Source organism: Rhamphochromis sp. 'chilingali' (assembly GCF_963969265.1).
Source record: "Rhamphochromis sp. 'chilingali' genome assembly, chromosome: 13".
Lineage (NCBI taxonomy): Eukaryota > Metazoa > Chordata > Actinopteri > Cichliformes > Cichlidae > Rhamphochromis > Rhamphochromis sp. 'chilingali'.
The window spans coordinates 9,623,376-9,650,677 of record NC_137940.1 but is presented as its reverse complement, the minus strand read 5'-3'; the positions used below and the strand labels follow the sequence as shown (position 1 = coordinate 9,650,677).

Below are 27,302 nucleotides of genomic sequence, written 5' to 3'. Positions count from 1 at the left end.
CTACACGGAGCTGAAAGGTTTGAGTTAGAGAACTTTTCCAACTTCTGTGCCCGCTCCGCGTGGTGCCCTGCTGCGAGCCGCAGCTGTCCTGCATTACCTGCTGCTGTCACTCATCTCCACAGCTGACACCTGAGCCGCAGCTTTAAACCTGCTCTGCATTAAAAGAAGCCAAACACAGAGAGCAGACTGACAGGAAGTCCCAGAGTCTGCTCATACTAACTAAATAAAAGGCCCGGTAATTTAATGAAATCAGGCAGGGAGAGCATGTTTGTAGAAGAGGTCATCCTCACCGTTTCCAAAGTTTCAGATGAACTGAAGCTGATAAGAGTTAAACTAATGATATTGGTGACTTATTACTGACTTGATTTAGACTCACTATGAGTTTGTTTTGTGCTCATGTCTGAAATTTGATTTTGATGGGAAACACTCATCGAACAGCTCACGGCTGATGTTGATGTTCGGTCTTGAAACAAGATCATTTTAACAGCATGTTCTGGTCTCTGAGAGGCGTTCACTGCTTCAAATTAAACTGTGCAAAAAGCAGCTCAGTTTCAAACCTGGATCACATCAGGGACGATGCAGGATTCCCAAATGTTAGAGGGATGGAGTCACAACCACTGTCATAGGTAGAATCTGAGAAAATTACAGAGCAACTTTTGTTGTAAAAATGTAACTAAGACATAATGATTTGATTGTTCTTCAACTTCACTTTCATACAGAGATGTTAGTGCAGACAGATGCGAGGTGAGGCTGAAGGACACATGGTGTCAAACGAGCGGCAGTGTGGTCTCACTTTTCGGTTTTATTTTACAAAAAAAAAAACCACACACACAGAAACCATCAGCTCTATGGTTGCTTCGAGCTCTGACATGCTGCAGAACAACACGAGTACAAAACACACTTTACAAAAGTTCACACTCTGAATTATGGAAGTAAAAACTAGCTGTTATATATATATATATATATATATATTTTTTTTTTTTTTTTACAGCGCACAGAAAAAACAACATTGGTTTGATTAAAAATAAAAAAGGAACAATTTTAAAAAGTCTTCACACACATTTCTTCTTTTCCAGACATGAATTACACCAGAAAATCACCTTCAGATCCTCTCATGGCCACGCAGCAGAGGATTTAACACTTGACCTTTGACCCTCTCTAGAGAGCCTCTGCTTTTCTCCTTGTCGTCTTCCCTCTTGGCAGTGTTACTGCCTCCGGCTGATCATCTTGCTGGAGTGACTGTTGAGAACCTTATTGAAGAGATCGTCTGAAGAAACAGAGAATGAAGCAGAGCAGATTCAGATGAGAGTGGCGTGCAGCAGGAACTAAACATATCATGAAGACATTACAAACACTCACCGTTCCTGAAGCCCCTGGAGTCTGCCTGCAAGACACAAAGGAGGGCATTGCAGCCCAAACATGTGATTCAGTAATCAGAGGACAGGTATTACATCAATCTTTCTGATTTCAGGATTTTGGACATTTTGAGGTGCAAAAGTGATATTCAGATTATTTGTGAAAAGGTTTTTTGGCATAAAGAAAGGCCTTTCTCACCCTGGAAGCGGGAATGGCTCTGAGAGGAGCTGCAGGTCCGTCGCTCTGCTCTCTGTCCACCTTTGGAGCTGAAGACACAAAAACGCCAGGTCAGCTTTAAAGGACAGGTCTACATTTGAAAATTGCTTACTTCGCTTCAATTTTATGTATACAGCGCCAAATCACAACATCAGTGGCTGCATGGCGCTTTATATTGTAAGATAGACCCTACAATAATACAACTATCTTATCCATAGTTCGATGTTGTAAACACGGTACTCACGCAGAGGTCTGATGATGCTGTTGACCGCGTGGATAATTCCGTTTGTCGCCATCAGGTCAGCGTCGGCCACGGGGATTTTGTTGACGTAAACCGTGTAGTTACGCTGAGAGACAAAGAAAGGCGTCAGACTCGCTGATTATTCCTAAGAAGACAGCAATACTGTGCAACATCTATGGTCAACACAAATTAAATATGCCTTTAAATGTGAAATAAGATACAAAGTGCTGAATAAAATATTGAAAACAAATATAAAATAGACAAATTAGAGATGAATAATCAAAATATAACAACAACAACAACAACAATAATAATAATAATAATATCAATAATAATAAACTGTGTATTTAAACAAAAAAGATTTCGACATCTTTTAAATAACGTTTTTGAACCAACCAAGCCCAGCTCTAGCTTCTCCCCCTGCAGAGTTTGGAACCTGGTGTGAGAGGAGACGCCACCGCTCACCAGCATACTCTCCCCCAGGTGATACTTGAGCACACCTGACAGGTGCTGAGGGTCACCTGGACACAGAAACACAAACGGTTCTTACTGTGCGTCTGATCTCATTTCCTTCTTCATGCTAAGCTCTGGTATAAGCCACGACTTGCTTTGCCCCGTGTCAGTAGATGACTGGAATCAGAGCAGAGTCTCTGTATGTCTTTAGGGTGGAAGCTGCTGCTGTTTGTGCAGCAGATTAAACAAACAGTTTGTGAACATTCAGCGTGTTCAGTCCAAACAAAGAGCAGAAAATTAGCCCCCCTGAGAAATCTCTACAAACCACCTCTCAGTATAAACTGCTGTAAAGAAAATAGACGCTTTCCACACGTGTGTGGAAACTGTCCATGTGGATTAATTAAGAATGTGAATAAAGAGAAGCTGTGTGGTTGAACAAAACTCACGCATCAGCCTGTTGCGTTCATCCTGCGGCAATTCATTGAAGGCATCGTTGGTGGGAGCGAAGAAGGTGAACACCTTCTGCTGGTTCAGAAGCTCGGTCATACCTGCTGTCTGGATGGCATTGACCAGCGTGCTGAAAACAGCAATAAATGATGTTAGCTCGAATGGCAACTACACAACAACACACTAACACCTCTGCTTCCAGTCATTATGCAACACCAAACTAACAGCTTTATGATAATCTAGGCTAACAGCTGACTCACTTTTTTGGAGCTTCAAACTACAAAAAACCCTTTTTCACTGATCATAGTTTGTGCAGTTGCTGCTCTGTGCCTCTAAGGTGCACTGTAGAGTCATTAAAACTGCCAATAGGTGACAGGGAGTGTTTTTGCTGTACTTTTCCATCAGAGAAACATGATTCAGATGGTACAGATCCTCACATGAAGCGGTCATCGGCCTTCAAGACATCCATGATGTTTCCCATTGGTGGAGTGATTACTTTGTCCACTGTGAACATGGTGGCATAGCGTCCAACCTTGTCATGCGCAGCGATACAGGCGTTCTCGATGCAAAGGTTCTACAAAGAAAAAAAATTGTGTTTAAATACCTAACACTGGGCTTTGGAATCAGAAAAAACGAGTTCTAGTTATTATTATTACTGTTATTATACTGTTTAGATACCACTGCTAGCAAGCCAGAGTGTTTCTGATATATTTGTTGATCTAATATTTGTTGTGGAAACCTGTTAACCTTCACACTGACCATGCTGAGTTTGACCATCTTGATTTTGAAGGTACCCTTCTAGTTATTATTATGTTGCTTAGATTAAAAAACCTGACCAACTAAAGCTTCTTCTCTGTAATGTTTGTTGACTTGCGGAGGAAACCTGACTACAGGCCTGAGGGAATCACAGATGACTAAGAATTTTTTCATGCTACTGTCTCCACATTCTAGAGTCTAGTGTAGGATATTATGTTGGTCTTATCTTTACAATGTAAAGTGTCAAACACAAACCTTAAAACATACTTCACATTAAAATGTAACAATTAATGGTGTAATGTAACTCTGTGGCTAAGTAGACAGGTTTATATCCTCTTTAAATGAGGTAACACACCACACACAGTCCCACAATGGTTAAGTATGGAAAGACTTAACCACTGTGGGATGCAGGAAGCTTGATGTGGTCTGCAGAGTTCATTACCGAGCAGACAACCACCCACAAACCAGACCTGGGACATGTGGAAACGAGCAGAAACACAAACGCCTCACATCCTGTGTCACCAGAGCACAATCAATACTACTGCTAGGACGTATCAATGCGTAAAGCATCAGTGTGAGAGGCAGCTAATCCACTACAAAATCAGTTCATTTTTCGGTCATTCATCGATTATCTGACTTGACTTTTGCAAAGTATGTTTCTGAGAGCCTAAGGAAAAAACTAAAACTGACACATAGAGAGGGGTTAACAAGGGCAGAACAAGGGTCAACGGAGGGGAGAGAAACGGGGACCAAACAAGGGCTAACAGCGTGCAAGGGAGCACACAAGAACCAGCAACGCTAACATGGGGTAAAGGCCAAAGTGACTCAATACAGGGGCGATAGAGGCCAAATAGGTATCAACTTATTAGGTGTAAGCTTGTGAGATTAAAAAGGTTTTTAACGTAGACATAGTTATAACTGACCTTTGGTCAGCAGCCAGCTTGTTCCAAAGAACAAGACCACAGTAGCTGAAAGCACCCTCAGCAGGCTGAGATCTGATTCTGGGAACCGTTAAAAGATCTGCATCTGATTACTTGAGAGGTCTTACTGGGTTAGAGAATCAGCAAGTTGAAGATAGGCCAAAACGTGAGCCTTGAGGAACCCCTGGTTGGATTTTTTTTAACTACTAATCACAGTTTAGGTCTCTGACCTGAACCAATGAAATCATAAAGGCTTTGAATTAAATGTCATGATCAACAGTGTTAAAGTCAATAATGAGATCAAGAAGAACTAAGACAATACAAACAAGGACCAACCAAGTAGAGGGTGCACAACATAAAGTAATCACCCAAAATAGTGACATGGTATGACTAATCTGGCTAGCCTACTCAGCAACTGGTGATGCTGACTGTTCAGCTCCAAACAATCATGGGAAAATAAGCATTTATTGTGTTTCATTTATTACTTCAATAAAGTTCTGTCTGCATGTTTCAAGTTAAAGTTAATAAAGAAAAGAGGTTTTCAAGAGAGATGAAAACCAGCATCTCGTTAGGAGATGGAGGCGGTTTAATTCCTCATGGCAGCAGCAGACGGAGGCAGCAGCTCCATCAGAAGTTGATTCTTCAGCAGCAGCTTCCTGTTCTGACCACAAACAATCACATAAAACAAAATCACATAAAAGAGCAACATCTGCTGTGAACAGCCTCTTGATCCAGCAGAGAACTATCCACACTCAATTCAGCCAAACAGCTGAACAGTTGGCTGTTCTGCATTCAGAATATTTAACTTGTTTCAGGTCCAATTAAACACTCTCATGGCTGTATTTTGACACATGATGAAACAGTACTACTCTGCTTCTTTACCCTGTGAATTCCAAGTACTCCTAACCACATCTGTACACTTCTAGAATTTGTGATTTTTGGCTGTTCAGTCACCCTAACAGAGAGTTATGGTTAGTAACCACAACTGAGTCTGAGACACAAGGAATCTGAAAAGTGTCTCTAACAAACTGTGGAACAAACCACCAAGTAAAGAAATGTCAGTTCTTACTTTTCTGTAGACAAAGACTCTGAGTTTGAGGCCTCCCAGTGTCTCCAACTCCTGGCCATGGTATAGAGCCTTGGATGACAGCTGCTCCTTCAAGACGTGATTACTCATTAATTTTCTCATGCTGGGAGTCATTGTCATACTTCCTGTTAGACACGTGGAAACAATGGCTGTTCATACCCATTTCTGATTATCCCTACAGGATGGCAGGAAAGGCCTTTTTTGGGGGCCACACGTTACCTTTAAAGGCGTCGTTCAGGGGAGCAAGCATGGTCAGAGCCTCAGACCCGGTCAGGTGGGGGGTTAGACCAGCTTCAACAAACATCCTGGTCGCAGTGGAAACAGATGAACTTTCAGCCAGCTCCAGGAGAGTTTTAGCTGCAAGAGACAAAGAAGTATTAATACTATCTCTGGTACAACTAATAATCCTTTTAGGTAACCCTAACCCTAACCTAAAAATGGTAACTGTAAATTTTCCACCATTGTTCACTTCCAGTGGTACTCAATGTGGACAAATGTGACTTGGTTTATTTTAATATAATTGGTCCCATAGTCACTCGACACCACCATCGGCCCAATCAATTGGTTCAAGGTGTGATTTCATAACACCAAAATTTGATTTGGTTGAATACCACCCAGGTGTAGAGATCCAAGAAGTGGACGGATCTTGTCTCTTAGTCTCAGTGAGGACCCTAAACTTTGAAAGATCTGTAAAAATAATAAACATGAGATTTTTTTTGGATCTCCTGCTAAGACAGAAGCTCTTCCAATGACCTGAAGGTGATAATTCAACTCTGAGTCCATGATTATTCCAAGTGCTTATGTTAAAACCACTACTGAAGGACTATTTTGTGCGGATTCCTTGTGCAGCAATATCTTCCCTATATTGGGTGAAGCATTGTGGTATTAGTAGTATTGTTTGTAGTGCAATTACCTGAGTCAGGAATGAGCAGCTCGCCGATGTAGTGGATGACTCCATTGGTGGCTAGCTGGTCCGTCTTGGTGATGATAGCTTTGCCATTCAGGGTCATGTGTTCTCCATCACAGCCGACCTCCAGCATGGTTCCCTGCAACGTTTCCATTGGTGTTCCTGACACAATCGACTCTGCGCAGTGCATGTTCTTCAGGATGTGGTAGTTGAGCAGGTCTGAGGGGGCATACAAAAGTAATTAAAAATATAAACAGAGCCAGATAGAAGGAGTCAGAGTGTCTTGTGCCAGTCACCTTTTAGAGCTATGGGGTCTCCCAGAATTCTGTTGAGGGTCTCCCGAGGAATCTTCTCGAAGGCGTCGTTGGTGGGAGCGAAGACCGTGTAATGACCCTCGTTCTCCAGCATGGTGGTGAGACCTGCAGCAGCAAAGGCCGTCTGAAACACAGACAATGAGATATACAAGAAAACAGAGACAAGAGTTTAAGCTGCTTATTCCATCAGAACTTACAACTACTACAAGTGTCTGGGGACGTGCAAACCTATTGCTGTAGAAAAGCTAAATGTTCAGGATTTCATAGCTCTCTAATTGTTTTCTGTATGTGACAGATATGGACAGCAGTCACCCAGAATCTGTTACTGTGGAGCATGTGGTTAAAAATGTCTTTTTGACATAAGAAACAACTTCTGTGAAAAAGATTTTTCCCCAGTGTCAACATACCCATGGCCACACTCTAAATTGCCAGACAAAAGGTGGTGGCCAGGGTTCTTCTTCTTCTTCTTCTTTCATGTTTGATGGCAGCTTGCATCGGTGGCCAGGGTTTGAAACAACTAAATGCAAAGAGGGATAACTGGACCGCACCACCACTTCCTGCTGAAGGGTGAATGTGTGTTTTCTTTAATTTACAAATAAAGTAGTTGTACTTCGTGGCTCAAGAGTTGGGAGTTCGCCTTGTAATCGGAAGGTTGCCGGTTCGAGCCCCGGCTTGGACAGTCTCGGTCGTTGTGTCCTTTGGCAAGACACTTCACCCGTTGCCTACTGGTGGTGGTCAGAGGGCCCGGTGGCGCCAGTGTCTGTCAGCCTCGCCTCTGTCAGTGCGCCCCAGGGTGGCTGTGGCTACAATGTAGCTTGCCATCACCAGTGTGTGAATGGGTGGATGACTGGTTGTGTAAAGTGCTTTGGGGTCCTTAGGGACTAGTAAAGCGCTATGCAAATACAGGCTATTTACCATTTACTTAATTAAATGTTTGAGTTTAGTTTAGGGTTTAGTAGTTTTGATTTCCTTCTTTGGTGTTTAGTTTATTAACAAACAAGACTGTACTGCATTGTTTGCTGTTTATGATTGTGTTTTGTTTAGTTACCCCTCGTGTCTCAACGGTCTGATCAGCCATTATATATACCCTCATGTGTAATTTCATGTGGAGGTCATTTATGTTTGTTTGGGCAGTCATTTGGTTTGTTAAGTTTGCAGTCTTTGCCTGAGTTGAGTTTTGTTTCTTTGACCTCTTTTCTGAGCTCAACATTTATGACTTTTGTAAATATAATTTTTGGGTTGGGTTCACAAATGAAAACCCTATTTTTGTAATAATTCCTGTGACTCCTCCTGCTTTTTCAACTCGGTCCATCACAATGTCCCATAGAGGTCTGCAACAGCAACTATGGACTAGCAGGTCCAGTTAATGGGGTAGACCTTAGATTCAGAAGGAGAGTTCATGGGACTTTAGAATTTTTACTGATACTTTACCTTGTGATATATTTTAATGATTTACTGTGATGGAATCAAACTCTTTGTCATTTTATGGTGAAAAATGTTCTTCTTAAACTGCTGAGGTATTTGCCCCTGCTATGTTTCACAGCCTGGTGAAACTCTCTGTGATAGTCATTTTATACCCAGTCATGTTACTAATGAACCTAATTAGCTGGCTGATGTTCCACCAGCTGTTACACAACTTTTACAGTTCCTTTAGCTGTTCATGTAACAACTTCATTTAAATATTTTTAGATAAGCAGGTATTTCTAATTTCGTAGGCTGTTTTAATACAATTTTTTCCAAAGGTTTAAAACAACAAAAGGATTTTAAATTCAATGGACTTACACGCAGAGTCTCCAGGTCGTCATCAATGTCAATGATTGATTGCATGTTGTTGGAGATGGCTGTGATGACGCGGTCAACCACATGCACGATGCCATTGGTGGCATGTTGGTCAGGTTTGACCAGACGAGCGCAGTTCACAGTCACAATCTGTAGATATAAGAAGAAAATGTATTAATGTGTTGTTACTGCAAATATTTGTGTTACGCCTTTAACAGTTATGTGTATGATCATACATTGATGATCATACACGTGATATGATACCTAATGTAAGATAATAATGATGTTCAGAGCAAGACTGTACATACAGCCTCAGTTTTGAGCCTGGAGACAGTCTGGTAAAAAAAAAAAAAAGTATCCTAACAAGCACTGGAACTGCTGACCAAAGTCCTCTGTGGAGAAGGGAGAGCAATAGCTTAGCTGATCAATACTCAGAACCCTGACTAAAGTCGGTTGTCTCAGCTAATGATTCTTCCTGCGGTGGTTTCACATTAATTACAAATTTCTCTGGTCTATATTCATGTTATCATGACAGCTAAACTTGATTCCTGTGCCAGAGTTACAGGATAACAATAGTATGTCTTCATTCACCCCATTGCTGTAGTGGTGTATATGGACGGGGGCGTCCTGGTACATGGAGGAGAAGGTGGATCCGTGCTTCAGCTCCTCAGAGGTTAGCCGGCGACTGACCATGTGGTAATGAAGAGCATTTAACAGCTCGATATTCACATTGCTCACCAGAGCGTCAAGGATCTCCTGGAAAACGACAACAAACGACACACAATGAGTTAAGCAGGAGAACCATCGCTGATTGCTCCTCACAAAAGGAGCGCGAGGTTGCAGTAAAAGTGTGTGAGTGTGTACTGACTGTTGGCAGAGATTCCCAGGCCTTGTTACTCGGGGCGAAGAAGGTGAAGCTTCCTGGACCTTCAATCTCCTCCCTGAGTTGGGCTCGATCAGAGTACATCTGAGTGGTGGAGGCGCCAACCATGCCCAGAGTGTTGTAGATGTTCACAAGAGGCAGCGCTGCAATGGTGCACATAAACAAACCCAGCTGATGACTCTCTGCAGTAAAATCCCAACAGATGTTTTAAACATATTTAGTGTAAGGGGTGAGAGGTCATACCTGCAGGACAGCCCTTCTCCCCGGGAATCTTCTCATAACCAGGGCAGCACTCATAGGTGATCACCCTGCAGAGAACACATAAAAACACAGGAGAACATGAGGATTCTTGTAGACCTTCTTGTATTCCCTGACGTCAGAGCAGAGGCTTCATGTCAGACTTCATGTTCCTGTTTCTCTATAAAACTCTCTGCCGCATCAGGAGCTCGTAACTTGTCTGTAGGGTTTCTGCTACAGGATACTCATAAATTCCTGTCTGACAGTAATTATGCTAATAAAGTTACGAGCTGCATGAGCAGACCTGAGAGTCTGCAGGTAGTGCAAGTGGTCTTATGAAATGACAAAAAAAGAGCTCCAGTAACCAATCAGCCCTTACCTGACTCAACAAAACCCACCTGTTTGTCCAGGAAAACAACAGCTTCTACAAAGCTGAAGACCCACCTTTGTTTACTGCATCAGTACTTTGCACACTAACCACTAGTTTATCTAAAGAAAAGACAAAAAACTATCTGTATTATGGCTTTAGCTGAATGGAAGACCTACACATCTTTCAGCCTGAGTAAGTCATCAGATGGAAGGAGTTAATATTGTACAACACAAGCTAAAAGGGGAACTCTGAAACCAAAGATGTCTTCAAAAGCAACTTAGACTTTGAGAGAGCTGGATCTGAATCAGAGGCAGCTCAACTCTTTGCTGGATTATGTCAAAGTGCTGAATGAAGGCAAAGTATAAGATAGTGGAATGGCAATATGATAGGAACATCATCCTTCCATGTGTGCCTGTTTGGTGGCTCTTCAGTGTGCCTATGTACAAATGACACCAATCTACCTATTTAAATAAGCATTTGTATGTAGAAGACAAAAGAGAATGGGCACACCCTCTGGATAATCACTGGAAAAGTCGGACCTATTGAGGCCACAATATTAGCCAGAGAAAAATCACGCTGCTGTACTACAGCCAATATCATCCAGTGGGACAGGTGAGCACTGAATTTTGCTGATGACCCTTTTCTGAGCGCCCAAACATGACTCATTTGGACACAGAGTGGATGAGGTGAGTGACATGCTGCCTGCAAATTATGGAAAAGAGAAGAAAAACAGACAAGGAAAGGCTTTGTGTTTCCCTGAGTGTTTTGGATTCACAGTTTGAAGTGTATTCCACCAGAAAAATTATTCTGCATCCAGAGCATTTAATTGCCCTCTGATTTTTTCCAGTTTCTCACTGACTGAAGAGTTTTTCAGTCATGACATGCAGATCATGTTATGTGTGCTAGATTTACATGTCACACATTAGTGGAAGCAGCACATCTACTATTCCTACTCATTGTAAAGCTGTATGTATGGGACTGTTTTTCGTCGCTGCACCAACACATTCGCAGTCTGTCCACAATCTGTTCTTCATGGTGGGCAGAAGGTTCCTCTATGTCTGAAAAACAATTAAAAATAATTGGAATTCGCATTATAAACATAAACTTGTCTGAGAAAGGAGGAAATTAAGAAATGCTTTGGTGACAAGTTTATGGTGTCAGATTGTAGTTTAAAATCTTTTAAAAAATCCAAAAAACACAGTTTATTTTATAAATTATGGTCTGGATGTAAAAAAAAAAATAAGGAGAAAGAACAGTATGGCTTATGGCTGGGTTACCCTGTGAGTGACAGGGATTAATAATGGATTCTGACTCTGATTACCTAGTGTACCTAGTGGTCACTCTGGGAAGTGCACCCACTGAGCAGGATTTACAAGCAGTAACTGTGGGACCAGGAGGACCTGTGGAGGTCTGTCTGCTGGAAAAATCTCAGAACGTTACTTCAGCTACAGGCACATGTGGGCTGCAATGAAGCGTACAGCCTGAATGGAGCTTTCAGGACTTCCTGTTGAGATTTCCATAATAAATGTGGCTCCGCCGTCTGGGCTCATAAAGCTCATTTCCTCAGAGAGGAGAAGAATCTGCAACCAGACTAGACGTCTGAGAGGAAACCTGCACCCACTGCCAGGAAAAACACTAAAACCAGGGCAGGAGCCCCCATCCAGCTCCTCACTTCCTGTCCACTACAAAATAAAAGGTCATTATGAAGAGAAAAGTGGCAACTCGACTGCAGTTTGAATAGTTCTGGACATGAACATTACTAGTTTCAGTTTAACCGGCAGCTTGAGGGTGATTAAGACTTAACCAAAGCAGATTTGAACTATTATGTCACTGCAAAGGTAGTGAAGAAGACTGCATACCCATAATAGTCAGTGTCTTTTAAACTGAGAAAATATGAACATAATTCAGCGGGGGGAAAAAATCAACCGTTGGCTCAACAACCTTCACTAAAAAAGCTTCTCAGCTCTGACAAATACTTTGATTACATGTATGACAGAGTAATTCTTCATTTATTTGAATGTCGTCTTCAAAGACTGTTTTATAAAAGACAGAATCAAAACTGGAGAAAACTTCTTGGTCAGTCTGTTTATCGAGCAGTTTGCTGGGGTTGAATTCCAGAGGGACATAACAATGACACACAGTGACAGTGACAATACTATCATTATGAAAGCTCTAGCTACATGTATTAGAAATACGTTGGAAATAACAGTGGGCCAAAGATTAAGTCTTGAGTCTTGAACACCGTAGTTAGAATGTAGAAGGTGGAGAGCAGATTAGCTGAGGTGAAGCCTAGCAGACAGCCAGCAGCTACAACCACCTGTGTCGCTTTAATATTTAATATTTATCCTGCATGTATAAGCCAACCTCTTTGTGTCAGCCTGCCTCTATGTTGCATGACATGGGAACTTTTTAATTTGCAGCTGGAGATAAATCGTTGATTGATCAGTCTGCCAGCAGTTGAATTCTTCTATAAAAATCAATTTCCTAAACTTCCTCCTGTGTCAGCTCCTCCACTATGTCCTCTCTCTGAGACGTTCTGAGTCTATAAACATCAGATGTGTATTTTCTTCAGCTTTACGAGTCAACAATTGTTGGAAGGTTGACTGGCAAATTTATTAAATATATAAATTTTCCTGATGGGAAGAGTCCCCTGATGGAGGAATCTCATTATGAATTTCTGAGTTTCTTGTGTTTGTTTTAACAGAGCGATTAGTGGACGAATCTTTCAGTGAAGCCAGGACCACCAACCAGTCACTGCTCCATATTAACACTTAAACCGTCTGCGAACAGAGGTCTTATTTCTGCTCTCAGGTCCTCTATAATAAAGTTTAACGTCGACAAAGAGAAAAAGGAAGCTCCCAAAGCTCCCGCAGCCTTCATCACATAAGTGCAAACATGTGAAGAGCAGCTACTGATGGTGTGTGTGTTAATGTGCGCAAACACACACTGGACTGATTATCAAAGCAGATGGAAACTCAGGTCCCTTTTGTTCTCCACATAAGTAAAGATGGCTGCTGTGGATTTATGACAAAACAAACAGAGCAAGGTTGCAGTAATTCTGCCGCCGGGATCGAGCTGCTCGATGAAAACCTTAAAAAAGAAATGCTTTCACATCAGTCAGCAGCACGTCATCCTTCAGATTGTCAGAGGAAGCTTCAAACATGAAACTGCCAGCCATGAAAAGCCTGAGAAAAGTTTCATCAGGGATTAAAAGTCATTTCCAGAATGTAAAAACAAGGTGGACACGTACAAATTTTGTCTTTGAGAAACTTTTATTAACTAAAGCTGATGAATTAAAGTTAGACACCACAGTGAGGCAATTAAGGGACGAGTTACACAAGCTTGGTTATTGTGAGGGTGCAGTACATAAACGTGTGCTAGTTAATTCTAAATGAAATGCCCTTTATTTAACAAAAATGCCTGTTAATGATCTAGATTTTTTTTCTACAAAATTAATACTTTTACACAATATTTAAGAGCCAGAAATCTAATCTTCTGACCGAATTCTGTGTCATATACACCGCACAGGTGCAAGATCACTGATTTTATTAACATCTCAATAAAAACTCTGAATAAGTCAGTCATGACAAGCTAACAGCTAACAGTTTAAATCCAGACTCTACAAACCACATCACACATTCCCAATAATCAAAGTCTAAACATAACACAGCTCAAATCATAGTCAAGCGTTCCAAACTTCATGTGTACATCAGTGTGTACCGCTATATGCCTTATTATGTGGGCAAAAAGGACAGAAAGTTCAGTTTTATTTTGCATTTTACAAATAAAGGATTTGAAAATTATACTAAATTGCTTCTAAAAAATCTTGTAGCTCTAAAAACTACCAAAGCTCTCAGAGGTTTCAAAGCTAGAAGTGAGCTTGAACCTTTGAAGCTCTGAAAGCTAGTGGAGCCCTTGAAGGTGTCTGAGCTGTCAGAGTGATCAACGCTCTCAGAGCTCTTAAAGTTCTTGGACCTCTAACAGCTACCAGAGGTCTCAAGTCTTTGAAGTTCTCAAAACTTGTGGAGCTCTGGAAGCTACCAAAGGCTACAAGGATCTGGAAAGTCCTCAAAGCTCTCAGATTTCATAATAATTATCAAGACTAGGTTGGGTAGCAAAAGATCAGCGAATAACTTTGGACACCAGACCTCTGTGCACTATTATAAAAAGTTCTGACACATAAGAAATCACAGCAAGAAGATCAAAGGGACAAAAGTAATGTAACAGTGATAAAGATATGTAGACCAGAGTGAAATCCCCCCATCAGATCTCACCCAGCTGCTGAGCTTTAAACATCTCCAGGCTACATCTCTGACCTTTGAGCCATGTTTTAGCAGTTGTAGGCTGACACAAAGTCTCTTCTCGCAGTTTGACTCCAAACCTTTAACGCATTTTGCTTTTGTTGTTTTAGCTCCTAAACTGTGGAATGAATGAACTCTCACAATCTGCACAGCTGCCTCCTTCAGTTGAAAACCTGTTGACTTGGATAGTTTTACCTCCTTTAACTGCATATTTTGATCTTTTGTTCTTTATAACATAAATAAGATGGTTACTTCAGTGCTGTTATTGTAAGTATTATTATTATTATTAGCAGTATTACTTAGGGTTAAAGAAACAGATGTGGCATTAGTGTCTGACAGACAGAGGGTACTTTGAGGACCCGGGGTTCAGAGGGGGGTTGTAGTGAATTACGATGGGAGTTATGAGTCTTCCTTCTGCTGACCTCTAACCTCCGGATCCTCCTCCACAGAAACCCACGGGTCCAAAGCCGCAGAGACAAAGACATGACTGTTAGACTCAAAATGCCCCACCAGTGTAAATCCAACTAAACTGTCAGAGATAAGAGCTCAGTGTTTCCACACCCACACTGTGGGTGTTGTAAGATTTGTGTGCATGGGGCGTCAGGGTCCTCCAGCAACTTCACTTCCTACAAATGTCCACAGAAAGTCTCACTTCCTCTTTCTGTCCTATTTGCTGCCAGCTGAAAGAATCTGTTTGTGAGAAACATTCAGGCTGAACTGTGAGCTGCGTCAAGGCTGTGTCCAACATCCTGACTGGACACATTCAGGACAGGAAATGCACAAACACACAGGACGAGCCTCACAAATGCATGAATAAATACACAGAGTAAGCAGGAGAGATGAAAACAGTATGAGACAGAAAGAGGTGGCGGACAGGAGGAGGATCATCTTCAGATACAAGACGGGAGAAGAAAATAGTGGAGCAGGCTGAGAGATGAAGAAGATGAGGGAACAGAAACTAACTAAGAAGAATTACAGTAGAAGAAAGAAGAAGTAAATGAAACATTGCAAACAAAGTTATGAATCATTTCTTATGCTGTCTGTTAAACTGCTGAAGCGGACATTTCCATAAGTTTGCCTCATGATAAATCTGTGACAGAAACACCAACGCCTTCGGTTTGAATTCAACACGCACCAATAACCGATCAGCTGATACTAGACTGTGGCAAATAAAAAGACATTAACCAGAGACAGGGCTGATATTTAGCTCTTCTATCTGGCTTGCTGAATATTAAAAATTAGAGCGACAAAGACCAAAAAGGTTTTAAAATTGTTATTTTTATCATCATCTGTGTAAATCCAGACTAAATGCTCCAATAATTCTAACATGTGAAGCATTCCTCGTCCAGAGCTCATGGAGAGATGATGGATGGAAGAGTCACCCAGGACACCAAGATTCAGGTTCCATTTAAAAATAAAAGTAGATGTCCGAATTAATATTTTTAGACTCCGATTTAAGAACTCGCGTTATAACGTGAGTTCAGGGATGCCACGATCTGCTGATCTAATTTAAAGAATCTCCCCAAATATGGAATAAATAAAGTATTTCTCATTGATAATTGATCTGAGCCCACACGAGCTGATGACTTAGCTGATACCCTTCCACAAATCCACTTTTTCATCTATTTTGATTTTAAACACTTCACACACACTTACTATGCCTCTGCAAGCTGTTTTGCAACCCTCTTTTCTTGTTTCAGCGTCATATCTGCTGTCACTGACGCCTGCTCTGATCTGTGAGAGGCTCTTTGTGCTACACACGGAAAGGTGGGGCGGTCCCAGAGCAGAGTTTTACCAGTAAATCTAAACGACTGCAGATATAAATCTCCTCTGACTGCTCCTTTGTGGTGCTACTTTAACCCTGTCTGGGTTCAAATAGACGCTTTTACAACATTAACCACATACCTTCTGACTTTGTGTACTCTGTTTTGGTGGTAGTTTTTCTTTTTCTTTTGTATTTTGTTGATTTTTTTTTGTCTCAGTTTAGTTTTTCCCGTCGAGAAATCTTCATTTCTCCACAACATCCATCACCTTCCTCTTACATATTGGACCAAAGCTGAGTTTAAAGTGGCAGCAAACAAACAAACTGCTGGCACATTTTGAAGGCATGAATGCATTCACACTGACAGTGGGTGTTTGTGTTTGGTAAAATGTGCTGTCAGAGGCTTGACAAGTTGCAAATGTTCAGATTTAAAAATCAACACTGATATTCATGTTTGAGTTTGTTAGAAAAAGAGAAGCTAATAAAGTCTGGGGAAAGCTTGAGTGGACTGAATAAATGTGGTTAAACAGCCTTTAAATCATATTTAGTTTCATGTGTCCAGCTGATTACTGCTTTGCTAAACTGGCTACTGGATATAACTCAGAGTTTAGTTTTTCTGAGTGAGATTTAATGCCTGTAGTGATGAATGTTATGTAGATTAATCAGGAGAAAAGCTGTTGTTATCACTGCAGAGGCTTCAAGTCCAAATCCCTGTTTATGTGTTCTGTCATTTTGATTCAGCATTTGCAACTGCTGCTTCATAAGTAAACTGTATCACTGTGTTCCTGTTAAACAGTGTTGTCTGTATAAACACATGTATGAAAAATAAGCCTCCTGTCTTTTAAATCTTCCTCACCCACCGTCACCTTCCTCATGTTCACAGCTCTGCAGGGACACTCCGCAGCCAGCTGCGTTTCACTCAAGAATGTGCCCATAGAAAGAGTCTGGGAGGATTTTAGGATTTAGCAGCACGTTTCCTCTGCAGCGCCTTCCAAACACATACCAAGCAGAAATCCGGATTTAAAATAAAAATCAAATGCAGCGTTTAACGTTCAGAAAGGTTTTTCCTCTTTGGGCTGAAGATGGAGGTGGGAAGTAAATGCAGACAGTAAATTTCAGTGGTTTACAGTCAGAGACACACACCCACATTATTAATGAGGCAGCAGAGGCCAGCTGTGCTGCAGATCTCATGAGCTGGACAGGATTAAAGCAGAGTGCTGTGTCTGTCTATTCCTGTGAGGACGAGTTTCAGTTTTAGACTTTAGGGCTTTCTGGCCCTCACTTTAGAACTGTTCACACTTGGGCTCAGGTTTAGCTTTAGGCCAAATGAGATGAGTTCTCACAAAAGCAGGTGTAAAAAAGCAGTCTGTTTCTCGGCACTCATGGAGCTCAAATGGGAAAAATCAGCTCTTAAGTGAAGTCGGTTTTAATCCAAGTGTTTGTGGATGGTTCTGGAATGACTTGTCTGACTGGCCAACTTGACCTCGTGACAAAAAAAGCCAAGAAAATCAACAGTATTTGATTTTTCCACTCCCAAATTTCCTCTCAAACTTTATGTGCATTCTCTTGCGTTCCTAATGTTCAGATGATGTGCATGAGGTCTTTCCTATTTGTGGATGCTTTTCACCTGACAGACTTGTTTACTATACTGCCTGATTTCCAGTGTATGACCTCAACTTTGATCAAAGACTTGGATTTGATAGACACTTACAGCAACAGCAACAACAAAAAGGCTTTCACTTTATGTACATGGATGCATTAATAGAGATGAGTTTATTAAGAACAAACTGGTTTCTGTCATTTTGAGGTTTAGATTAAGTCTTGTAGTTTAGCTGCTGTTTAAGGTTTTAGTCACTTTTAAGGACTTTTGTGGTTTGAGGATTTGGGCTTTGTATTCCTGGGTTAAGTAATATTTCCTTCTTTTTGTTTAGGTTATTCTTTCTTCCCCAAGTCTTTATCTTCTTTAAATGATAAGCGGACAGTTCTTATATAGCACTTTTCTACACTACCTGAGCACTCAGAGCACTTTATACTACTTGGCTCATTCACCAATCACTTTTTAAAAAGAAAAATATAAGTGCTTTCTATCTAACATTCACACTTCAGTGGATGCAATAGACCAACTTGGGGATATTTGACATGCAGACTGGAGGACTGAACCACTAACTTTAGTACATCACTCTACCTCTACCTCCTGAGCTACAGCCACATAGAGGCACTTCTTTTATTTTTAAAGTATCTCTCATGTCTTGTATTCAGTTTTACTTCCCTCGTGTGTTTGTTTTGATTAGTTTCAGCTGTTTCTTGTTGCCCACCTGTTTCTCTTATCTTGACTGTTGTCAGTGACTATGAGTGTATATATAGCCTCAGTTTCTTTTATCAGGGTGTCTGTGATCTAAAACTGGTACCAAATACAGATGGAACTTAGTTTATGTCATTGTCAGAGCAGAACAAAAAATAAAAAAGGTATATGTGGGCATGTTTTGGCAGATTTGGACAGAAATGGCTACCACAGCAGGTAGCTCCACGTTTGATTTGGTAGAGTTATGCACTGGATGCCCTTCCTAATGCAACCCCACAGCGTCTTGCCATTCACCTGGGAGGGATCTTTTGTTTATCAAGTGAATGTGTAGAGACTAGCCTTACGTTAAAAGTCTTGTTATGATCATATTCCTATGCTCTGTAAAATAAAGCTAAGTGAAGAGGACTTTGTTTTCCTATTCTGGACCACAGTGTGATTCATAGGCAGGTATCTGGATTCACTCTTAGGACACTGGATGCTGTTTATCATTCTGCCTTCTGGTTTATTACTGGCAATGGTTACAGCCATCATCGCTGCAGCTTACATGGAAACACTGGATGTGCTCTGCAGTCCTTACGAAATAATATAAACATTTTACTGTTTATAAGGCTGGAAGCTTCAGTTTCACATCTACTTTGTCCTTGCGTCATATCCTTATGTGACTTTAAACTGGCATGACTGTAATTCAGAGCTACCCTCATTGCAGTTTAAATAATTTTCAGAAACTCTCTGGACGACTTTACAAGCTAAACTCACTTTTCAAAGGATGAATAAGTGTTTTTAATAAATTAAAAACTTGCTTTATATACTTTGAAGAACATCATTACCGCAGTTTGGGGACTGAGTTCTGTGTTTCAACCTTATTTGATCTGAAATGAAGCTTTAGGTAGGAAACACTGAAGGAATTTAGACTTGACTTGGACTTAAATTAATGACTCGGACTCTAACTCGAGAGACTTTAGACTTAGACTTGAGGACTCCAAAGGAAGTGAAATATATCAGAAAAGTCAATGTATATGTTTGCACGTGTCCTTTAAATGAACTCATGAGACTGGGAGTGGAGTCTCAGCCTCAGATGTAAACTGACTCTGAAGTTTGTGCTTCGCTCTTTTTATTCTGAGGTTATGTAAGAGGCAAGTACACCTAGGGAGAAGGACATTTCTCTGTCATCTGAATACAAACTCTCTCTTTTTAGCAGAACTAAAGTCAAACTAACAGATTGGGGTGAAATCAAATACAAAAATCAACTCAGAACCACAGTTGTAACCAAAAGTGAGAAGCAGTCGACCTGTGCTCTGCTTCTTAAGGAAAACTAAGAATGTATTTAAAATGGTAAATATGGCAAAAAGTGCAGTCGGTGGGACTTACGTGGGTTTGCCACAGATCTTGCGGTGGTACCACTGTTTGCAGTTGGTGAAATATTTCTTGCTGGTGCCTTTAATCTGTTGCATGGCGCAAACATTGGGTCTGAAACAGAAGAGAGACAAAGAGGAAAAATTTTATTTTAATTCAAATGTTTATACTTATTAACCACTTTCATTTCCAACATACAGAGACAGTCGGCTTAAGTAAACCGCTAATCCTGAGCGTGAGAGCAGAGACACGTAGAAGCTCTGTTAAAAGTCTAAATCAAAGTATTTGAGTCATCAATTCATAAACTGAAACAGACTGACAGCCATAGGTTTCACAAATGATAAACTGGGACTGTCAAAAATTCAGTTCATACCAACTCTGGTAAACATAATTATCCCCAATTAAGAAAAACACTCAAACTCACTCAAGCACAATGTTGTGATCTCAGTCGGCATGCATATCGTTTCATTGTGTGTTGTTCTGTCTGCATAGGGATAAATATTAAGACGAACCACACCACACAATTTAGAGCCTAAGCTAATTTGCACTGGCTGTCTCCCGAGGCGTCTGTGCAGAACACACACACGCATGACTAATAAGCAAAACAATCTATACCATAAATCATCCACAAAGAAATCCCAAACTCAGAACATAAAGGACAAACAGAGCAGTAAAATACATGAAAGAGCAGATCGTTCATGGCTGCAGGGCTGATCCCTCTGCAACAACCGTCAAAATGATTAAAATGATCTCAGTTTGAGTTCTGCAAGTTAGGAATTTGTCACGTTGTTGACCCGAATTGAAAAAGCTGTTTATCCAAATGAGGATTTACGTAATGGCACCTTACAGTTCCCACTAGCTGACCCATGTGATTATATCCATCGAGGAGCCAGAAGGAGAAGGCAGGAGGAGGAGGAGGTCTGATATTAGGTAATTCTTCTGTGCGGAAACCAAGTAAGCAACCGTTTTCTGAAGTGTTGTTTCTAGTTTGGTAACTAAGAAAATGTTGTCTGCCCTTCTTCCCTTCCAGCCTGGGCTCACAGCCAGATGTGAAGTATTTAGGAAAATGCATTTGTCCTTGTACATGAACACAGTTTACATCGCTTTTTTCAATTCCAGTCAGGGTGACAGTGAAACCGGGAGTTTTTTCCTCTGAGAACTTTTCTATGATCGTTTTGTAAACCTATTATAGCTGTTAAAAAAAAAAAAAAAACAGAACACGTGAAGAAAAACTTTTTTCTAAAAGTTGAGGTCATTAAAGTTGATGGAAACTAAACTTAAAAGTGAAACTGCCGTCGTTTATAAAGGTTTTGGCACTGGTTTTTGTCAAATGGTCGATGACTGATTGCTGGAGCTCTTTCTCTAACATCGTAGGGTCTTCAGCTTAGGTATAGAAATTAACTTAAATTGAACATGAAGAGTTATGGCAGATTATATCAACCAGTACAGAGTACAAGCCGGATCACTGTAACACCCTCACACGCTGACTCTCGGCTTACACTCACACAGACTCGCTCAGGCTGGCACTGGTTTCCTGTCTGTGAAGGAAATCCAGCTGTTTAAACCCTGACCCCCCCCCCCCCCCCCCCCCCCAAACCATGGATATTTAATATCGTACTGCAGTACACAAAGAAGAATTCAGATCCTTCGCTTAAGAAACAAGAAACCGTGTCACTCCAGTGAGAGATGAAAATTACCACCACACCTGGCACGAATTGAAACCCTGGATTCAGATGGATATCTGGAGCTGGGCTAGTTTTTTCATATTTTCTTCAGAAGAACCAGGATGTCTCCCTTTTTGTGTGTATATTTCAGTTGTATTTGTATGAAGTGTGAAGATATGACAACAAATATTCAATTATGTCACATCCCACAACAGTGAAGAATGACTAGATGTGGACTGACTCGAAACATTAATCACCTGAGTTGGCCAGAGCTCCACCTCTAACAAAAACCCATCAAGTGAATCCATCCAGAACTTTAAAGGCAGTCCTGCTAACAAACAGACACATTGAACCAATCACATGAGGAGATGATGCTCAAAAAGTCAGCGACTTCCTTCCGACTATTTCTAAAATTATTTTTTTAATTGTCCTTTTATCATCTCTGATCATTTAATAGTTGCTTTATTGATTTTCAATTCTCCAGTTGTGCTTTGGAGGAGTGCATTATACGCTTTGAGATCATGAGGAAAACGTGAAGTGGTAGTTCTTGAATAAACTTGATCACAACCATTGTCCAAATATGGAGATACGCGCTTTTCCCTGCACAGTGAGGCCATAAGAAACAACCGTCAGACAGATGTGAGTAAAATGAATATTTTAGCTGAGGTGTAGTGCAGAAAAAAGCTGCACAACACGAACTAGATTAAAAATCTGCAGAACATCTGTTTTTCATTTGCAGCAAATAAGTATATTCATGACGAATCAATCAATAAAATTCAGTCACTTTCTAGTAGTCGCCCTTAGAAGGAATCTTTTTATTTCTCCAGTAAAAATATTCGATACACGTCATGTTCCTGCGTAATGAAGTACTTTTATTTTCATACTTTGTTTCCAAACCGGGACTTTTATTTCTTTATTAAAGCTGAAGTTTTAGTACATTTAGTGTAGTGTAGTGACTAAAGGACCAGAGTACTGACACTCCCGCAGATTATCGATCACTCTCTGATCATTTCTATTGATCAGCTCAGTAGTAGTTGAGGTTCAGTCGGGCAGGACCAGGCTCGGCTCGGGTCACTTAGATTCAGGAGAGAAAAAAAGAAAAAAACCTCACCCATGCGTCCGGCCTCTGATCCGGCTGTGCTGCAGGACCGCCTGGAACGGAGACCGGGCCACACACGCGGTCAGAACCAGGGCAAGACCCAGGGCCAGCGCGCACACATTCATCTTCACTTTCTGGAGGTAAAACCTGCTGCTGGTGCTTCTTCTTCTCTTTCTTCCTGTGCTTTTTCCTCCTTCCCTCTCTGCAGCCCTCGGTCCCTACAGGGACCAGGACAGTCCGGCTTTATACACCGAAGAAAGAGGAGGAGTGGCGAGGAGGATGGGGAGGGGCGCACCAGAGCAGAGCTGGGAGAATCCTTTGTTGCAGAGAAGTACTAGTACAATTGTGTAAAATACTCCCCGGCAAGTTGAAGTTTTTAAGAGTACCCTGCAGTAACATGAGACTACTGCTTTGAATTCACGAGTCACCGATGATGATCGATATATTATTGGTTTATGTGTAGATTGTTCTTCACGAGTCGATCAAATATTTCTCTTTTATCTGGTGTGAATCCCTTACTTTGATCACGTTATATTGTCAGAATAAGTCATTATTTTATTAATTTCATTTAATTATATATACCAACAACCATTGATCCATCCGTTTTCTCAACCGCTCATCCATCCAGTTGAGAGTGGTGGTGTTTTCATGGGTGGGTGGGGGGCTGGAGCCAATCCCAGCTGTCACAGGGGAGAGGCGGGGTACACCCTGGATCACAGCTCTAACACAGAAAACAGACAACCATTCACACTCACATTCACAACTGTTTCTGGCCTATGGGAAAACGCAAGAGTACTCTGAAGAAACCCACGCAGACACGGGGAGAACACGCAAGCTCCACACAGAAAGTTAGTCTGTGTTTTGTCACTGAATTTTGAGATTTTTCAGTTATTATCTCGTGCAAACCAGACATTATCCCATGTGAATGAGTTCTCCTGTGCAAAGAACACATTTCGCGCAAGCGGAGTCACCTTCGTTATTGTCGTATGCAAATGAGCTGTCTCGTGCAAATCAGTCACTGTCTCGCGCAAATGAGTTAATAATATGAACAAAGTTAATGACTTGTTATGATATAATAATTGGTTTGCATGGTCTTTTCTTGTGAAAGAGTTGTTATCTTGTATAGATAACGGTGTTTTTGCTACGCTTGCCACAATTTATAATTCTTTCACATGGACATAATTTGCTGTAACACACTGCCTGTCTATGAATTTCATTGTATGGCCTTCAGGTAAAACTAAAACTTGACCCGCTGAGCTCTGGGGGCTGCACGCAACTACTTAGTGGTTTTATAATGCATGAGATGTTTTACTGTTCCAGTAAGATTAAAAAAAAAGTCACCTTATGAGATCTCAGGGGCTCCACAGATTTGTAAAAACTGAAAATATGGTCGAATAAATTCTGAAATCCCAAATAAAATATGTGAGGATGAAATCAGTTTCACGTTTTTGCTTCACGTGTGTTTCCTTTTTTCCCTTTCAGACCCTGAAGTAATTTTGAGTGTTTCCACTGCATGGTTTGATGGTTCAGGTCACTAAGGTTCACAAAAAAAGGGATTATTTAAAATGAAGATGATGATATGAGATTTGCATATGATCTCATTGCCCTCCATCTCTCTCGGGCATTAAACAGCTGCAGCTCAGATTTGTCTTCTGACATTACTTCATACAGATGACATGATTTTTCTCCTCACATCAGCTCCTGAAACTCATACAGTCGGCCCACGTGTTCTCTGTGAACTGAGGCAGGGCTGAAGTTTTTCCATCTGTGTTCATCGTGATGGTGATGACACCGACGAATATCTCACACAGTCAGGGGTGGTTTTAACAAAGAAAAAAAATCTGTGTTTGAAACACGCACTAAAAGCCAAAAAGGCTGCTAGGAACTTTAATTTAATTTAATTTTCATCTCGTGTGCTGAAGTAAATGAATAGGAATGGACACCCCATCACCTTTTCCATCTCCCTTATATTTACTAAATCATACATAGAAACATCAGTATCCAGTAAAGATTCGAGATTATGGTGGCCACAGAAGATCTGCTGACATGAAGTTATTCACTTTGCCCTTTTCCTCTCATCTAAAAAGAACAAAAAACATACACATTCACTGACTACTTTATTAGGTACAGCTGTTGAAGTGTTTACTAACGTAAATATCTAATCAGCCACTCAGCCAACCACTTGGCAGTATCCAATGCCTTTAGGCATGTACATGGTCAGGATAAACAGTTAATGTTCAAACCAAACATCAGAATGTGGACAAAATGTGATTTAAGTGATATTTAATGTGGCATGGTTGTTTTTGAAAGACTGGCTGATCTGAGTATTTCAGAAACTGCTAAAATAATTTTCCAGAGCAACTATCTATAAGGTTTACAGAGAATCTGAAAAAGAGAAAATATACAGTGAGAAGCAGTTTTCTGAGAAGAAGTGTCTTATTGATGCCAGAGGTCAGAGGACGGGCTGATTCAAGCAAGGCAACAGTAACCACTAATAAGTAAATAACAATTCATTCCAACCAAGGTATGCAGAAGAGCATCTCTGAATACACAATATCTCGACGCACATGGACAGCAGCAGAAGATCACAGCGAGTGCAATTCCTGATGGCTAGGAACAGGAAACAGGCCAATGAGGCTCAGTTTCTGCTGGAACGTTCAGGATTTGATGCGGACAACATGAAATCATGGATCAGCGGTTCAGGCTAGAGCTGGTTGTGTGATGATGTGGGGGATGTTGTCCTTTAGACTTTACCAACTGAGGATTGTTTAAACACCACTCCTCATCCAGCTGTTTAGAACCACAGTGTAGCCATTGTCTGACAGCTGCTTCCAGCAGGATGACGCACCATGTCACAAAGCTCAGATTATCTTAGACTGGTGTGTTGAACATGACGACGAGTTCACTGTACTCAAACTTCCTCCACAATCACCAGATCTCTGTCCAACAGAGCACCTTTGGACGAGCAGCCTACAAATCTGCAGCAACTGTGTGATGCTGTCGTGTCAACTTTTACATGTAAAAAGTCAAGTTTAGGTCTGAAGGCAAAAGAGGATTCCACCTGGCACTGATAAAGTGTACCTAATAAAGTGTCTGGTGTTTTATTTATGCATGTGTCAATAAAATTAAAGAATAGATGATTCTCTGCTGGACAGATGTGCAGTATTATACAGAATTAGTGGATGTGAAATGATTTCCTGTATCTGTCATGTGCAGAATCACTCTGTTGGTGCTGCCTGTGGTGCAGAGGGTGGTCAGGATTTCGGACAGTTTCTTCAGTGATCTCTTCTCCAGGCTTTGTTTGAAGTCACAGTTTTTTCTCTTACTGGTCCATGAACTTAAATGTCTCTGACATGTCTGTTCCTGGCTTCAGATCGCCCTTTAAAAAAGAAAAAAAAAAAGACTTTCTGTTTTCTGGGGTTAAATACTGATTTATTTTAGTTCGATGTGATTTTATATCTGAATATCTGAAAGTGGAAACCACTCCACATTTAAACTCCCTCTGCACAAAGACATAACGTGTCCATGTCTGTGTGACAGCTGCTCTTCATTTCCCCACACAAGCAGATTATCAGCAGGAAAGCATCACAGCAGAAAATTTAAACCTGCACGAGGAGATGTGAGCAGGCTGATAGGAGCAGTTTGGAGGAGGTGAACTGGACTGGAACTGGACCTCCAGGGTGGGCTTAAGTTGTTCCAACAAATGCGTCCTCAAATTTTCCAGATTTAAAAACAGCAGGAAGCAGGAAGTTGCTGCTCTGGTTTGCATTATGTAACTTTACAGATTATTCACTCTGACACAGATTTTTTCCACCAACTTCTCCTTCTGCTCCTCAGTGAAGCATCACAACAAAGATTTCTTCCAGACTTCTTTCTGAAGTGCCTACAGTTACAGTTAATGAGGAGCCATTTTAGCATGGGAGTCTGTGGGAAGTGATTCGCTTTTGGAGCCAGCCTCTTTAGTGGTGACTTCATTTCTCTGCCCCAGAGGGTGATGCTTGGCCTTGATGTTTTGGCAGTATTAGATCGTGGAGCTGTTTCAGAAACCTGTAGAGATCCTGTCAGGGCAGTAGGGGCAAAGGTGCAGGTTTGCTTTCATTTATAGTTACACTCTCAATAACAACTCGGTGTCATGATCCCTCCTGTTCTTCAGGTGGGGTACCTGTCATTGTGAGTGTGGGTGATCTCTTTCAGTGGCGGGCGTGGTCCAAGCAAACTACAGTCAGACGCACCACAGTCGATGCAGTTTATAAAACTGACTTCCACCAGATTTTTAACCTACTCATGTAGTAGTGGACTTATCCGCTTCTGTAATGCCTCTAGTATTATGCCCATCTGCAGCACTGTTGGTCTTGCAGAGGTGACAGCTTCTGGATGTTGCATGGGTTTAAATTTAAATTGTCTACACATGAGAAGTAGAATATCTCACTTTTTGTGGGCATGATCCCTTGAAACATGTGGGTCACAAACAGATTCTGATCTGTGGAAGAAGGTTGGTTATTACCAGACCAAACAACAGCCGAAGGTTTAACAGGAGCTACAACAGCAAGAGGAAGATACACTAGACTTCTAGTGTCCATTTATACTTACTAGAAGTTATAAAATGTAATTCAAATAAAAACAAAACAGTATTTCTGGCATACACAAGGCAAAACTTTGATGTATTATCTCAGATTTTAATTGTAAAAACGCAAAATTCTGAATTTTTAATTATTTATTAATTTTTTAATCACAAGTGAATACTAGGAAGTTGAAATTTCTAGATAAAACCCTGAAATTTCCATTTGAGTGCAAAATATTTTTCCCATAAAACACAGAAAAACACACACGATTGTAATAAATATGTGATAAAAGA

At 40.9% G+C, this 27,302-nt stretch overlaps 1 protein-coding gene across 1 annotated transcript; it reads right to left on the bottom strand.

Annotated features, from left to right (window-relative positions):
• Positions 1 to 782: 782 nt before the first annotated feature.
• Positions 783 to 22,699, bottom strand: tgfbi (transforming growth factor, beta-induced). The gene is made up of 17 exons (XM_080900725.1): positions 22,460 to 22,699; positions 19,700 to 19,798; positions 9,603 to 9,667; positions 9,345 to 9,502; positions 9,068 to 9,232; positions 8,480 to 8,626; positions 6,680 to 6,821; positions 6,390 to 6,602; positions 5,696 to 5,833; positions 5,459 to 5,601; positions 3,151 to 3,287; positions 2,713 to 2,843; positions 2,210 to 2,334; positions 1,817 to 1,919; positions 1,555 to 1,622; positions 1,360 to 1,384; positions 783 to 1,267 (listed from the first exon to the last, which is right to left on the bottom strand). Exons 1-17 carry the CDS (start codon positions 22,570 to 22,572, stop codon positions 1,206 to 1,208), a joined length of 2,034 nt encoding a protein of 677 aa, XP_080756851.1. The 5' UTR covers positions 22,573 to 22,699; the 3' UTR covers positions 783 to 1,205.
• Between the last annotated feature and the right edge of the window lie 4,603 nt (positions 22,700 to 27,302).

Bases quoted from the DNA above. Each gene is read 5' to 3' on its own strand.
- tgfbi (XM_080900725.1), bottom strand. From the start codon at position 22,572: ATGAATGTGTGCGCGCTGGCCCTGGGTCTTGCCCTGGTTCTGACCGCG. The intron at 9,503-9,602 runs GTATGACCTCTC...GCACCATTGCAG, and splicing joins GGAGAAGGGCTGTCCTGCAG to CGCTGCCTCTTGTGAACATC. The intron at 9,233-9,344 runs GTCAGTACACAC...GTCGTTTTCCAG, and splicing joins CCTGGGAATCTCTGCCAACA to GAGATCCTTGACGCTCTGGT.